Source organism: Oncorhynchus kisutch, linkage group LG14, assembly GCF_002021735.2.
Source record: "Oncorhynchus kisutch isolate 150728-3 linkage group LG14, Okis_V2, whole genome shotgun sequence".
NCBI classification, from domain to species: Eukaryota; Metazoa; Chordata; class Actinopteri; order Salmoniformes; family Salmonidae; genus Oncorhynchus; species Oncorhynchus kisutch.
In genome coordinates, this window is record NC_034187.2 from 51,526,678 (window position 1) to 51,542,232 (window position 15,555).

At 42.8% G+C, this 15,555-nt stretch overlaps 1 protein-coding gene across 4 annotated transcripts in view; it reads right to left on the reverse strand.

The window, feature by feature from the left end:
- Nucleotides 1-15,555, reverse strand: part of LOC109903740 (oxysterol-binding protein-related protein 10) — an 87,483-nt gene that overhangs the window by 12,948 nt on the left and 58,980 nt on the right. For 3 of the 4 annotated variants that reach the window (XM_031788532.1, XM_020500637.2, XM_031788534.1), the window contains 2 exons: nt 3,583-3,735; nt 888-1,383 (listed from right to left, as the gene is read on the reverse strand). In XM_031788532.1, the coding sequence (XP_031644392.1) occupies nt 888-1,383; nt 3,583-3,735 (649 nt within the window). The remainder of the gene's footprint in view (nt 1-887; nt 1,384-3,582; nt 3,736-15,555) is intronic. The other variant, XM_031788533.1, reaches the window with a different exon arrangement.

The window sequence follows — 15,555 nt, forward strand, 5'->3', positions numbered from 1 at the left end:
TGAACTAAACGCGCTAACAAAAAGGAGGTATTTGGACATAAATTATGGACTTTCTCAAACAAAACAAACATTCATTGTGGAACTGGGATTCCTGGGAGTGCATTCCGATGAAGATCATCAAAGGTAAGTTAATATTTCTAATGCTATTTATGACATCTGTTGACTCCACAACCTGGCAGTTATCTGTATGGCTTGTTTTGGTGCCTGAGCGCTGGACTCAGATTATTGCATGGTGTGCTTTTCCCATAAAGCTTTTTTGAAATCTGATACAGCGGTTGCAATAAGGAGAAGTATATATTTAATTCCATGTAAAACACTTGTATTTTCATCAACATTTATGATGAGTATTTCTGTAAATTGATGTGGCTCTCTGCAAAATGTTTTGCAGAGAGCCAGATGTTTTGGAAGCAAAACATTACTGAACATAATGCGCCAATTTAAACTGAGATTTTTGGATATAAATATGAACTTTATTGAACAAAACATACATGTATTGTGTAACATGAAGTCCCATGAGTGTCTGATGAAGATCAAAGGTTAGTGATTCATTTTATCTCTATTTCTGCTTTTTATGACTCCTCTCTTTGGCTGGAAAATTGGCTGTGTTTTTCTGTGACTAGGCACTGACCCTAACATAATCGCATGGAATGCTTTCGTCGTAAAGCCTTTTTGAAATTGGACACTGTGGTGGGATTAACAACAAGTTTATCTTTAAAATGGTGTATAATACTTGTATGTTTGAGGAATTTTAATTATGAGATTTCTGTTGTTTGAATTTGGCGCCCTGCACTTTCACTGGCTGTTGTCAAATCAATCCCTTTAACGGGATTTCAGCCGTAAGAAGTTAACTGAGCCTCAACAAACCCAAAGCACATCAATTCACTCACCTTCCCCTATCATGGACACACCAATGGACATGCCCATGAACTTGCTTCTTGTCCACACATGGGTGTTGACACACATACTCCTCTCTGGGCACTCGCAGTAGAATCCTGAGACGGGCGGGTGGTGTGACACCTGCTCAGCCACGAAGCGAACCCGGTAACACTCAGTCCCCGATGGATCGTCCTGTTGTTGGGTGTTGTTGGGGCCCCTGGAGGCAGCTTCCCTGGGGCCCTGAGACCTGAGGGGCCTCACTCTGTCCCGAGGCACCTCCCAGGAACAGTGGAATGTCTCGCCCAGTGCCGGGTTGTAGGGCTTCTTGGCCACAGCTCCTTTGCGTCCCTCGTGGAAGGCGGTAAGGTAGTACTCGACGAAGCGTACGATGCGGTCCTCCGCCGTGGCTCCAGCCGTGATGGACAGGAACATGTCCGGGTGGGCCATGAAGTTAGCGTACATCTCCAGCAGGGAGCGCTTCTCCAGGATGAACGTGGGCAGCACCACCTGGTAAACAAGGCCGTTAAACTACATGAGGGAGACACTTCACTAGATTGCTGGTAGGGAACAGCAATAAAGAGGCGGACTAGTCATAACTTAAACTAAAAGCTTTTTTTTTGTGTCATTCCATTGCCGTTTTGATGCTATTGATGAATTTACACAACTGAGCAGGCTAGTGAAATGTACATACCAGTACATAAACAAGGCATTCCTATTCAGTGAACCGGTAAACATTGCATTGGCCATAGCAGCTCTAACATTCCAAGGGAAAACTACAGTGCCTTGCAAAAGTATTCATCACCCTTGGCATTTTTCCTATTTTGTTGCATTACATCCTGTAATTTAAATGGATTTTTATTTGGATTTCATGTAATGGACATACACAAAATAGTCCAAATTGGTGAAGTAAAAAGAAAAAAAACTTGTTTTAAAAAATAAATAAATATTTGTTTTAAATACAATATGCATATATATTTTTTTACCTTTATTTAACCAGGCAAGTCAGTTAAGAACACATTCTTATTTTCAATGACGGCCTGGGAACAGTGGGTTAACTGCCTGTTCAGGGGCAGAATGACAGATTTGTACCTTGTCAGCTCGGGGGTTTGAACTCGCAACCTTCCGGTTACTAGTCCAACGCTCTAACCACTAGGCTACGCTGCCGCCCCAAATGTATTCACCCCTTTGCTATGAAGCCCCTAAATAAGATCTGGTGCAACAAAATTACCTTCAGAAGTCACATAATTAGCTCAATAAAGTCCAGCTGTGTGCAATCTAAATGTCACATGATCTGTCACATGATCACAGTATATATACACCTGTTCTGAAAGGCCCCAAAGACTGCAACAAGCAAGGGGCACCATGAACACCAAGGAGCTCTCTCCAAACAGGTCAGGGATAAAGTTGTGGAGAAGTACAGATCAGGGTTGGGTTATAAAAAAATATACAAAACTTTGAACATCCCACGGAGCACCATTAAATCCATTAATTTAAAAAATGAAATAATATGGCACCACAACAAACCTGCAAAGAGAGGGCCGCCCACCAAAACTCACGGATCAGGCAAGGAGGGCATTAATCAGAGAGGCAACAAAGAGACCAAAGATGACACTGAAGGAGCTGCAAAGCTCCACAGCGTAGATTGGGGTATCTGTCCATAGGACCACTTTAAGCTGTACACTCCACAGAGCAGGGCTTTACGGAAGAATGGCAAGAAAAAGCCATTGCTTAAATTAAAGAAAACAATAAGCAAACATGTTTGGTGTTCGCGAAAAGGCATGTGGGAGACTCCAAACATAATTGAGCTTTTTGGCCACCAAGGAAAATGCTGTCTGGTGCAAACCCAACACCTCCCATCACCCCGAGAATATCATCCACACAATGAAGCATGGTGGCGGCAGCATCATGCTGTGGGGATGTTTTTCCATCGGCAGGGACTGGGAACCTGGTCAGAATTGAAGGTATGATGGATGGTGCTAAATACAGGGAAATTCTTGAGGGAAACCTGTTTCAGTCTTCAATAGATTTGAGACTGGGACTGAGGTTCACCTTCCAGCAGGACAATGACCCTACGCATACTTCTAAAGCAACTCTCGAGTAGTTTAAGGGGAAACATTTACATGTCTTGGAATGGCCTAGTCAAAGCCCAGACCTCAATCCAATTGAGAATCTGTGGTATGACTTAAAGATTGCTTTAAACCAGCGGTACCCATCCAACTTGAAGGAGCTGGAGCAGTTTTGCTCCAGCTCCCTCCAGTGGCTAGATTTGCTAAGCTTATAGAGGCATACCCCAAGAGACTTGCAGCTATAATTGCTTCAAAAGGTGGCTTTACAAAGTATTAACTTTGGGGGGGTGAATAGTTATGCACGCTCAAGTTAGTTTTTTTGTCTTATTTCTTGTTTGTTTCACCCCAAAAATTATTTTGCATCTTCAAAGTGGTAGGCATGTTGTGTAAATCAAATGATGCAAACCACCCAAAAATCTATTTTAATTCCAGGTTGTAAGGCAACAAAATAGGAAAAATGTCAAGGGGGTGAAAACTTTCGCAAGCCACTGTACGAAGAGAGCAGAGAGTGTTGGCTGTCTTAAAAATAAATCATGACATTCCTACATAAATCTCTTCCGTGAACCAGTAAGTGTTGTGTTGGCCATACCAGCTCTAACATTCCAAGGAAAAGACATGAAGAGAGCGTCAGCTGTCTTACCCGGGTGAGGTCCATGCCCAGTTTGAGCTGGGAGAGGAGATGCAGGATGATGCTCCGCTGGTCGTCCAACACTCCCAGGTCCTCCTCGTCATTGTCCTCCATGTCAGTCACCTCCTCACTGGGGCTGACGGCCTCCAACCCCGCTGGGTGCTGCTGAAACAACAAAGCCAACAACAGAGACACAAGACTTAGAGTGATCTGACATACAGTACCAGTCAAAGGTTTGGACACACCTCCTCATTCAAGAGTTGTTCTTTATTTTTTTTACTATTGTCTTCATTGTAGAATAATAATGAAGTCATCAAAACTATAAAATAACACAGATGGAATCATGTAGCAACCAAAGAAAGTGTTACGCAAATCAAAATGTATTTTATATTTGAGAATCTTCGAAGTAGCCACCCTTTGCCTTGACGACAGCTTTGCACACTCTTGGCATTCTCACAACCAACTTCCTGAGGGAGTCACCTGCAATGCATTTCAATTAACAGGTGTGCCTTGTTAAAAGTTCATTTGTGGAATATCTGTCCTTCTTAATGCGTTTGAGCGTTGTAAAGGTAATTATGATGCAACTCTGATAGTGATACGATATGGATTACAATCATCATCCTGAATATTAAGCATATACTCACTTCATGTTACACACATAGACACTCAAACATGCAAATTGGCTGGGTTATTATTTATTTGGACATCGCACATTATAGTCTTACTCTTATCCAGACATCATACACACTAAATCACATCCAATATCACACACATCAACCTACTCAGATGTACTATACAGATAATATCTTGACTACATTTTCTGTGGCATTGGCTCACAGGCAAGGGAATAAAACCAAATATTGCTACATTTGTATCAGACATTTGAAATCTCTAATTTTGACCGTCATAATGCCTCTTATTGGAGTAACTTCACAAGCACTAATTATGGTCAATTTGGAATAGTGTCTAGCCATGGTAATTGGTGAAATAAGTATAGCCAGTTATAATTGTAATGGTTTAGCAAATGATTTAAAAAAGAAGATCAGTCTTTACGTGGCTAAAAGAAAAGGAATATAGCATACACTGTTTACAAGAAACTCACTCTACATCCTTAGATGAAGTTGCGTGGAAAAGGGTATGGGGTGGTGAATTGTCTGTCGTGGAGCGAGAAGAGAGCACAGAGGTACTCCTAGAGCGACATAGCGGAGCGAGAAGAGAGCACAGAGGTACTCCTAGAGCGACATAGCGGAGCGAGAAGAGAGCACAGAGGTACTCCTAGAGCGACATAGCGGAGCGAGAAGAGAGCACAGAGGTACTCCTAGAGCGACATAGCGGAGCGAGAAGAGAGCACAGAGGTACTCCTAGAGCGACATAGCGGAGCGAGAAGAGAGCACAGAGGTACTCCTAGAGCGACATGGTGGAGCGAGAAGAGAGCACAGAGGTACTCCTAGAGCGACATGGCAGAGCGAGAAGAGAGCACAGAGGTACTCCTAGAGCGACATGGCGGAGCGAGAAGAGAGCACAGAGGTACTCCTAGAGCGACATGGTGGAGCGAGAAGAGAGCACAGAGGTACTCCTAGAGCGACATGGCGGAGCGAGAAGAGAGCACAGAGGTACTCCTAGAGAGACATAGCGGAGCGAGAAGAGAGCACAGAGGTACTCCTAGAGCGACATGGTGGAGCGAGAAGAGAGCACAGAGGTACTCCTAGAGCGACATGGTAGAGCGAGAAGAGAGCACAGAGGTACTCCTAGAGCGACATGGTAGAGCGAGAAGAGAGGAGATAAAGAAACAGAGGGAGCAAAGAGAGCAATCACCAGGAGGAATCTGCCTTTCTGTCACCTGAATATTTCATTCCATGCAATGACACACACACAGTCCCAGGAGGTAGCATGCCCCAGAAGCAGAGGGATATAAATAGCTAGAAAGAGGAAAAAGAAGGAGGTGGGAGGTCTGTTGCGATTCACACTAACAATTTTTTTTTAAACGGCTCTTAATAATGAGCGGAAATTCCTTGAGGCCAACTCAGTTCTACCTCTATCCATTGAGTCATGCAAGCAGGTCTCTGTTATTGTACAACAGAAACAGCCAAAGCATTCAGCTAGATAGGAATACCTTGTTGGCCGCCAATACCACTTGACTACCAGGTCACTAAATGTGTCCACTTGTTTTCATGGAATTGGGGTTTGGCACAAAGTCTTCAGGGTTTCTGCCTTCACTGTTTTAGGGTGTGACAGTTGGTCAAACTACAGAGGGATAGATAGCTCAGCAAAAGCACTTCACGGCATGGCTCATCAACTTCTATCCACAGCATTGATTTATCAGTGCAACAAACAAAACGAAAAAAGGACTGCATTCTGCAGTCAAATGGAGGCAGAGTAGACACTCCATTGGTCAATATCACAGAGACAGGCAAACTCATGTGTCAGGATGAAGGCTCATGTCACAATCTATTTCAACAACGACCCGTAAAACAATAAAATGCTATTTGAAAGAAACAGACTGAGCGTCACTCTCCGTTCCATAAAACGTTAGAACGGCTTTCAAAAGGGGTGCCACAAAATGTGCAAAGCACAGAATTAGCTCTTGCTGCAATCTCATTCTCTTTTACCTCAAAACACATCTATCCCCCTCGGGCATACTAAATACACACACACACACAGTCTAACTTTAAACACCCTCGCTTACGTTGCAGGGCTGAGAAGACACCGGCTTGCTCTCAGTACAGCTGGATCTCATCTCCGGTATGCTGTTTGTGTATGGATGAAAGACGCGCCGATCACAGACACACAGTTCCACGGCAGGTGTCCAAAATGTCCTGCTACAGTGTTTCTACCCACCGCCGTCACTGTTGCAGAAAGGTACGACTACAAAGACAACAAAAAAGTCTCCGGAACACAATGCTACCGTTAAAATGATGTTCAGTTAAAGCTCCTTCAGCCGTCTCCTCATGCCATTTGTAGAGCGAGCCTTTATAGTGCTGAGAGGCTCGTTCTGCCTAGAGAACTTTGTGCAGAGGCAGAGTTGTCTGGCTGGAGAGAGACATGCGCTGTGTGTTGGTGGTGGAGGTTGTAAACACCCTAGTCCAGTGCGTGTCGAGGAGAGCGGAGTGAAAGTAATGGCACTGTACGACTGCATAGTCTCTCTCTCTCTCTCAGAGACCCTGTGACGTGGCCCATTCCCTCCATCCACCTCATCCCTCGTGTTTCCCTACGCTTCCCTCCTCTCGCCCTTGCTTCCCTCCTCTCACCCTTACTTCTCCTCTCCTGGCTGTCACACGATGGTGTGGATCAGCCGGCTTAATTAAGCAGCAGTTTGGCAGCTCTGGAGACCCCATCAGCCCTGGTTCTGCAGGAGCTACTGTAGGGTGGGTGGCTGGCTTTCAAACAACACCATATATATCGCTCTTTTTCTCTCTCTCCCTTTCACACTCTTTATTTAGCACTTTCACGCTTTTTCTTTCTCTCTCATTTCGCAAACTTATTTTTTACGTCCCACAGTATGTCATTGAACACTGCAGGTCTTTTTCATTCATTCTTCCTCTCTCTCCTCATTCACCACACTCTGTTTTCTTATCACACGTTCACTCTTCTTAACTAGCTCCCTCTTCTGTTACACCCCCCCCCTCTCTCTCTTTGCACTCTCCCTCTCTTAAGGCGTCAGGGGAGTGTGTGGGCGGATAGCTGGGATAGGGGAAAGTCTGGTCATGCTCTCACTTCAAAGGCAAACTCTTTCTTCCACTTGACTTGAGCAGATTAACCTTTTAGGTCCATTCAACATCCACCTTCATCCCTATCCTCTTCCTCCTCATCCTCCACTTCTCCGCCAAATGTCATGACATCCCCCTGTTCCTCTGTCGCTGCTCCCCTCCTCGCTCATTCCTTCCGCAAATACTGACCTTTTTGATATAATGGAACTGTCCTCGTTTCACCTTCACCTTCTCAGCACACAACTAGCCCAGGAGCTTTTCTCTCCTCTGTTCCCCTTTGTTTCACATGCTGAAAAAAGTCACTAAATTAGTTATTAGGTCTTTGGAAACGCAGTGAGATGTCAACTTTGTTGAGGTAAATGACATTTGATTTTCTTGTGTGTTCAGTCAGCCGAAACAACGTCTTCATTAGTTCTGAGCAGTTTATTTATTTTTGTAGTCTCTGAATGGCCCGCTTAAAACAGCTGCTTCCGTTTCTACGAATTTCAAACAAAAAGGAGCTAAACACCTGGAACTTTTCTCCGATAACAACCTAGATAATAATGTCAACTCCGGGAGTAGAATCACCAGAGGCATCGTCAGAGAACGGATCAGCCTCGGAGCCCTCGACAGACACACCCCGAGAACTCCAGTTCATACTGTGTGTGCTGTCTCGCTCTGTTTGGATATTGACCGATAAAACAGAAGCCGTGGGGTTTCACACCCTGGCACGTTGATCAGCACAGACGGAAAAGAGCTGCGCTGTCTGCCTCTCCAACACTGATAAATATCCATAGAGAGGAACCTGGATCAGATCGGAGCTGCTCAAGGCCCGTATTTATACTGATCTTGGATCCCCCCGTCCAAGTAAACTTATTCATCTTGATCTAAAAAGAAAAGCTGGTCCTAGATCAGCACTCCAACTCTGAGACGCTTTATAAATACAAACTATGTCACTCCTGAGCCTATAGGCAAAACAATGAGACATGTTATTGGATGGGTTAAAACAATTGATGACTATATCTTTAGCTGTAAACGGTAAAAGACATGTTCCGAGGCCTCTCCGCTAAGGGTAGATACTTTTATGTTTGAACCTTTTATCTATCAAAACGAGCACACACTGGCTGTCGTGGCTGGGTCTTCCAGCATGACAATGACCCGAAACACACAGCCAGGGCAACTAAGGAGTGGCTCCATAAGAAGCATCTAAAGGTCCTGGAGTGGCCTAGCCAGTCTCCAAACCTGAACCCAATAGAAAATCTTTGGAGGGAGCTGAAAGTCCGTATTGCCCAGCGACAGCCCTGAAACATGAAGGATCTGGAGAAGGTCTGCATGGAGGAGTGGGCCAAAATCCCTGCTGCAGTGTGTGCAAACCTGGTCAAGAACTACAAGAAACGTATGATCTCTGTAATTGCAAACAAAGGTTTCTGTACCAAATATTAAGTTCTGCTTTTCTGACGTATCAAATACTTATGTCATGCAATAAAATGCAAATTAATTACTTAAAAATCATACAATGTGATTTTCAGGATTTTTGTTTTAGATTCCGTCTCTCACAGTTGAAGTGTACCTATGATAAAAATTACAGACCTCTAAATGCTTTGTAAGTAGGAAAACCTGCAAAATCGGCAGTGTATCAAATATCTCCCCACTGTATATGGCCCGTACAGAGACTCCCCCAAATGTATGTCTGACATGACTTTATTATTTAATCAACTCCCTCAAGGGACTTGGGTTTATAGCAGGAGATTTTAACTGTACTGTGGGTAAACTGAATAAATCATCAACTGCTCTAGTCTCGAATCATAGAGCCTGAAATACTCTTAGAAGCATGTGTGATTCATCTGGTTTAGTAGGCGTTATGGAGAGAGCTACACTACATGGCCAAAAGCATGTGGACACCCATTCAAAGTAGTGTATTCGGCTATTTCAGCCACACCCGTTGCTGACAGGTGAATGAAAAACATTGGCAGTAGAATGGCCTTTACTGAAGAGCTCAGTGACTTTCAACGTGGCACCGTCATAGGATGGCACCTATCCAACAGGTCAGTTCGTCAAATATCTGCCCTGCTAGAGCTGCCCCAGTCAACTGTACGTGCTGTTATTGTGAAGTGGAAAGAAGCAACAATGGCTCAACCGCAAAATGGTAGGCCACACAAGCTCACAGACCAGAACCGGCGAGTGCTGGAGCACGAAGCATGTAAAAATCGTCTGTCCTCGTTTGCAACATTCACTACCAAGTTCCAAACTGCCTCTGGAAGCAACGCCAGCACAATAACTTTGTCGGGAGCTTAATGAATTGGGTTTCCATGGCTGAGCAGCCGCACATGCCAAGCGTGGGCTGGAGTGGTGTAAAGCTCGCCGCCATTGGACTCTGGAGCAGTGGAACCGCGTTTCCTGCAGTGATGAATTATGCTTCACCATCTTGTAGTACGACAGACACATCTGGGTTTGGCGGATGCCAGGAAAATGCTACCTGCCCGAATGCATGGTTTGGGCTAGACTCCTTAGTTCCAGTGAAAGACAATATATTTTTTTTCTGAACCAACAGTGGCAGTTAACACAAATGGTAAGCTATCAGAAAGAATTCCTATCGGTAGGGGCTGTCGTCAAGGCTGTCCTTTATCTCCTGCTCTGTTCTCATTTGTCATATACAGTAACCCCTGGCTAAGGCAATAAGGTCTAGTAATAACATCAGAGGCGTCTATGTGAGTGACGAAGAGCATAGAATTTAATTATTTGCTGATGATGTGCCTTTATATATGTCTAAACCAGAGACCTCTATCACTGCAGTAATGGACGTCATATCTGAATATGGTAACCTGTCAGGGTACAAAATTAATGTGGATATATCCATGGCTTTACCTTTGAATATCCCCTCTACAGTCAAACGATATCTCCATTCCATTCCAAGTCTTGAAGACCTGTGCACTTCAAATGATATGCCTTTGCTCACAAAGATTAAACAGGACCTGGTTAACTGGTCTGCCCTCCCAAACTCTCTTTTTGGCAAGATTAAGGTGGTCAATGCCAAAAATGTATAAATATATCTGGAAAAATAAGAAACCTAAAACCAAATTGACCAAACTAATTAAGCCTAAGGATTTAGGAGGGGTCTCTGCCAAATCTGCAACTACAGTGCCTTGCGAAAGTATTCGGCCCCCTTGAACTTTGCGACCTTTTGCCACATTTGAGGCTTCAAACATAAACATATAAAACTGTATTTTTTTGTGAAGAATCAACAACAAGTGGGACACAATCATGAAGTGGAACGACATTTATTGGATATTTCAAACTTTTTTAACAAATCAAAAACTGAAAAATTGGGTGTGCAAAATTGGGTGTGCAAACTTCGATCTGCAAAAGGGTCTACCCCAAATGCACCCCCATAAGCATACGATAAATACATTTTACCTGTCCCCCACATAATGTTTTCTGATGCATCACTGTAGCAGAATCCACTCCTGTTGGAATTATATTAATTTACACATCCAAAAGATCTTAGGTAGACAAATTTGCTCTTTGACTCAATTTATATTTACTCAACTTTGATTGTAACGTTGTGTTTGACCCTGACTCTGAACGTCTGTTCAATACCCTTGTTAACTTATCCAAAAAATGTATATTGTTATTGTGGTCCACACCATCTGCTATTCTACCCCTAGAGAAACTTACCTTTGATTTACACCAGAAATCTGATCCATTTTGGAAAATCTGATCTCCATTGTGGTCCTATGTAGATAACCTCCCATAAATGCCCCATATTATAATTGTCGCGTTTGATTTTATGACCGACATTTTGTATAATGTTTTACTGTATCCTTATTCCTTTTATTGTATCTAGTCTGTGTGGTGCACTTTGCTTGGCCGTCTATGTAACCCATGTTAAGATAAAAATACAATTCTAATAAAAAAGAAAATCACCTAAGAAAACCATCCAGACAGAGAGTGAATGCGCACACTCAACGCACACATCTCTCTCTTCACCCATCTAGCTCCATCTTCTCTCCAAAATTACAGTACCCCAGCAGATCTTCCATCCTCACACCCTTACTCGTCTGCCTCACAAAAACAACAAAAATATACATTCTGTTTTACAGTATATGTATTAGACTGACCTTTTTTAAGCTGCATTATTGGTCAGCGTGTCAGGCCAAATACAACATCTAAAAACACCAACACGCTTGCCACTTCTTCTTCCCAGCTGCTACTACCCCGCTCATCCCCCTCTCCCCACTAGCAATGCCTGCTATCCTAAGATCTCCTCTCAGTCTCCATTCTCCACAGGCAGCAGCCCTGTCAAGACCACGGGTCCAAGCTGTCAATGCATCCGTAATCAAATAAAATAACATTTGATTTGATTTGATTTGAAGCTGCAACCTCAAACAGCACAGGCTGCTACCCAACCAAAACTGACCAACGAGTGCCAACGTGCATACAGAACAGCCAAAAAACAAATGCACAGGGACAATGTTACTTGCAAAATGTATGTATTTGAAATCTAGGCCATACTAATCTAACAGATCCAACGCCAAGACTAGAATGAGATCTACAATGATTACGGATGCATTGACTGCATCAAAGCCCATATCAATTGGGCTAGCTAGTATCAGACCAAGTAGAGCTGGGAGCAAGGCCTAGCTTCTTCATTTATAAATAATCATGAGGGGTTTCATCAGGGAGGCATTTCATGAGGGGACCTTTTCTCATACACACACAATTGTTTGACTAAACATATGCGTGCGCACACACAGACAGAGAGAGACAGAGAGCTCAAAGACATTACACTGGACTGAATACCATTTTCTTACAGTGCATCATTCGTTTCTCCTAATGTCACAATTCAAATTAATGTGGCAGAAAGTTTGGGATAATGATTTTAGACTAGATTTTCTCATCAACATGATTATTTTTCTTAACCTTATGTGCTGCTCTGTGGTTCTCATTGGAATCACACAACTCATCATGACAAGTACGATGACAGAGTTCAGGGCCCTGTACAGGTCATGGCAGCTGAACTGACAATGAATCAATTGTTTCCATTTCTCCCACACAACTCTATGTTCTGTCTCAGACAAGCCAACAGTTACATAAGGTTATAGTTTCACATTTTGACATTTCCAAAGTCCTAGTTGCTCTGATGTAAAAACCTGAATAAAGCCACACAAGAAGGATTAATTAATACATAACGATCACATTTTACAGCACACACTTGTACAAGCACCCCATATTCGAACAACAACTCCTAGCTAGAGGATTAGCGTAGAAACATCACACCCTCAACCCCTTTGAAAACACAGGGCTGTCAAAACACAGTACAGAACCAAAACCTTTCTACTTTCTCTCAGAAGACACAGACAAATATGGACAGAAATCTCAAAATCAGAGACAGACAAAGTGGGTTGTGAGCCCTCTGAAGTCTCAGAGCCGTCTCAGCCAAAGTAATGAGCATTCTAAACACAGAGCGGGAGATGGTGCCGGAGCTTTGAAGTGAGACAACTTTGAGGAAGTGTTTCTAATTGTCAGGTGTCCTATTAGGTCTCGGTGACGAGGAGCATTGAGAGAGTTTTAATAAGGGAGTGTAGATAAAGTACTCAGGATGAGTCACAGGTGGATCCCTCTACCCGTCCACCTGTCTGAAAGACGATAGAGGGAAGCGGCTGATGAAGAGGCTGATGAAGAGGCTGTGACGTGCTGTGCTGTTTTCTGACAGGGATCTTGCTTACGGGGATACATTTGCTTTTTTTCCCCCACACCGAAATTAAAACCGATTAAGGCTCTGTTTATTTTACTCCCATAATGACGGTATATACTGTATTACCATGACAACTACGCAGTGAATGTTGTTTCAGATATGACATCTCACGCTTGTACTTGGCAGTATCCATTCATTCACATCATCTTTTGCTACCCTCTACTGGAGAGGAATGATCACTGAATGTATTTGAGTGTGTATAGGTCCAAGTGCAATGTGCGAGGGATGTGTGGGTAGGTGTAGGTTGGTGAATGTAATAAGCCTGTCAAATGCGTGTACCAAAGCCAATGTCTGCCTCAATGTATTTAGTTGAATGTTTTATCTTATACACTGTGGGTTCCAAGTCAATAAAGGGGAAGATCATCCAAAAACACTTCTGGTCCCTTTTATAAACCCTTTCCCAAACGTTAGTCAGTACCCCAGACAGTGTTTAGGTCCATTGCTTGAGTATTTAGATTTCTGTATTTTTATAACAAAATGAGAAATTTCTGAAATTACCTCAAATGCATTAAAAACTATAGCCGTGTTTGAATACCCATACTAACATACTGTATACTACATACTTAATGAGTATATACTACATACAATTAGTTCATTTTACTGTAACCGAACGGTTTCCTTTCAGTTGAGCTTACTAGTGCTTCGTCTGTCTACCCGGAGTTGATGCTGTTGCTATGCAACATCTTGCTAGCATAACAAATGACTAGCTATACATTTTGTGACTTGGGGTGTGCTCATAAATTACATCTGGAATGGCAGAGTGCGCTCAGAGTGGGGAATTTAGCTCTCGGGGGTTCAGAGTGCACACTTGACGCTCTGGCCGAGGAGTAGGGTTGATTCGAGCATTCTGACCTTAAAACGGCAGTAAAGCACCCAAGCTAACTAGGTAACGTTGGCTAGCTTGCTAGCTCCTTCCAGACACCATTGAGAGAACAACTCAATGTGACTATTTTACTCACCCTAGCAGATCTGGTTAGGCAGTTTTCATGTTCTCCAAAGCGTTGGTGACTGTAACTGTGGTGCTGGCAACAATTTAATTATGCTTTTTTGCCGACGTTTCCTGACACCGGCCATATTCAATGGGTGTTGAGAGTTAATAAATTCATCAGTTATTCTGCGCTCTGGTCTGGTACACTCAAGAGACAAGAGTGCTCTGAAATTTTTACGAAAGCACCCGAATGTCCATTGAGAACGCACAACGACTATGCCACTTAGCTACACTAAGAATGATGGTAATAATCTGGTCAATAAACATTGGGAAGTTAGTTAGATAGCATATAGTTAATATACTGGCAGGTTTGATGTGTTAGGTAGCTAGCTAGCATACTGGTGTAATGATATGCAATGTTGTTCGTAAGGATAGCGTAGTTAACAAATTGTCAGCCAACATAATGTGTAAGACAACTTATTTGAAAAGTCATTACTTTGTTACATTGCTCAACATTTTCTTAACATTTGTCATAATTATTGGCTGCATATTTTCCCGTCATTTTCTTCAAATCTGAAAACGACGTGAAGCCATGCCCATTTTCTGAAGAGTTGCATTATGGGCCCTAAAAGCACAGAAATAGTGTCCACTGCTTGTATCAAATATTATTATAACTAATTAAACCAAGATAGACCACATCCTGTCATTTCCAATGGGAGCAGATGACTCATAGTGGGCAGAACAAGCAAGGAGGTGTGCAGAGCCAAGTATGAGTTAGCGAGATCCTATTGGCCCTGCATATTTCCGATATGGAACACCTACTCGGTGAAACGCGCGTGTGCAATAACTCAATTCGACTTTGCACTCCTAAACTTGCTACCCTCTACTGGAGGGATTTTTTTTTTTAAATGAAAAACTCTGGTAAAGGCTGAAGTCTACAAAACTAAAGTCCACTCTGTTCATAACAGATTTTAGTTCTGGGAACAGAAAACTGTATTGAGATCAAATGCTTCATCGATGAGAACATTTGCAGAATGTCGGCCAAAATCAATCTTCTCCCACTGCTCGCCAGTGGGCTTCCTCTCACTACCATATTTGTTAGTGAGTGGAAAGGCCAAGCGGATGCTTCATATTTATTTATACATCCAGTGAAGTATAAATCAGACACGAGGGGGGGTATATGACCAACATACCACGACTAAAGGCTATTCTTAGGCACGACGCATCGCGGATATAATATGCTATTACAAACTGGTTACCAACGTTAATTAGAGCAGTAAAAAGAAATGTTTTGTCATACCCGTGGTAGACGGTCTGATATATCACGGCTGTTAGCCAATCAGCATTCAGGGCTCGACACACCCAGTTTATAATTCGTATTTTGGCGAATGTAGTACGACATCCGGGATCTTTTGGCATACTAACTACATCCATACTATAACCAATATACAGTACTATATATTCAATTGACGTCACATATAGTAGGGTTAGTGTGGTTAGTATGAGCATTCGAACACAGCTTATGTGTACTTATCGTTACATAAGCAACAATTGGTGTCTCCGGATTGAAATGGCAAATAAATGTGCTTTTTAATGTGATTTTTTTTTTTTTTAAG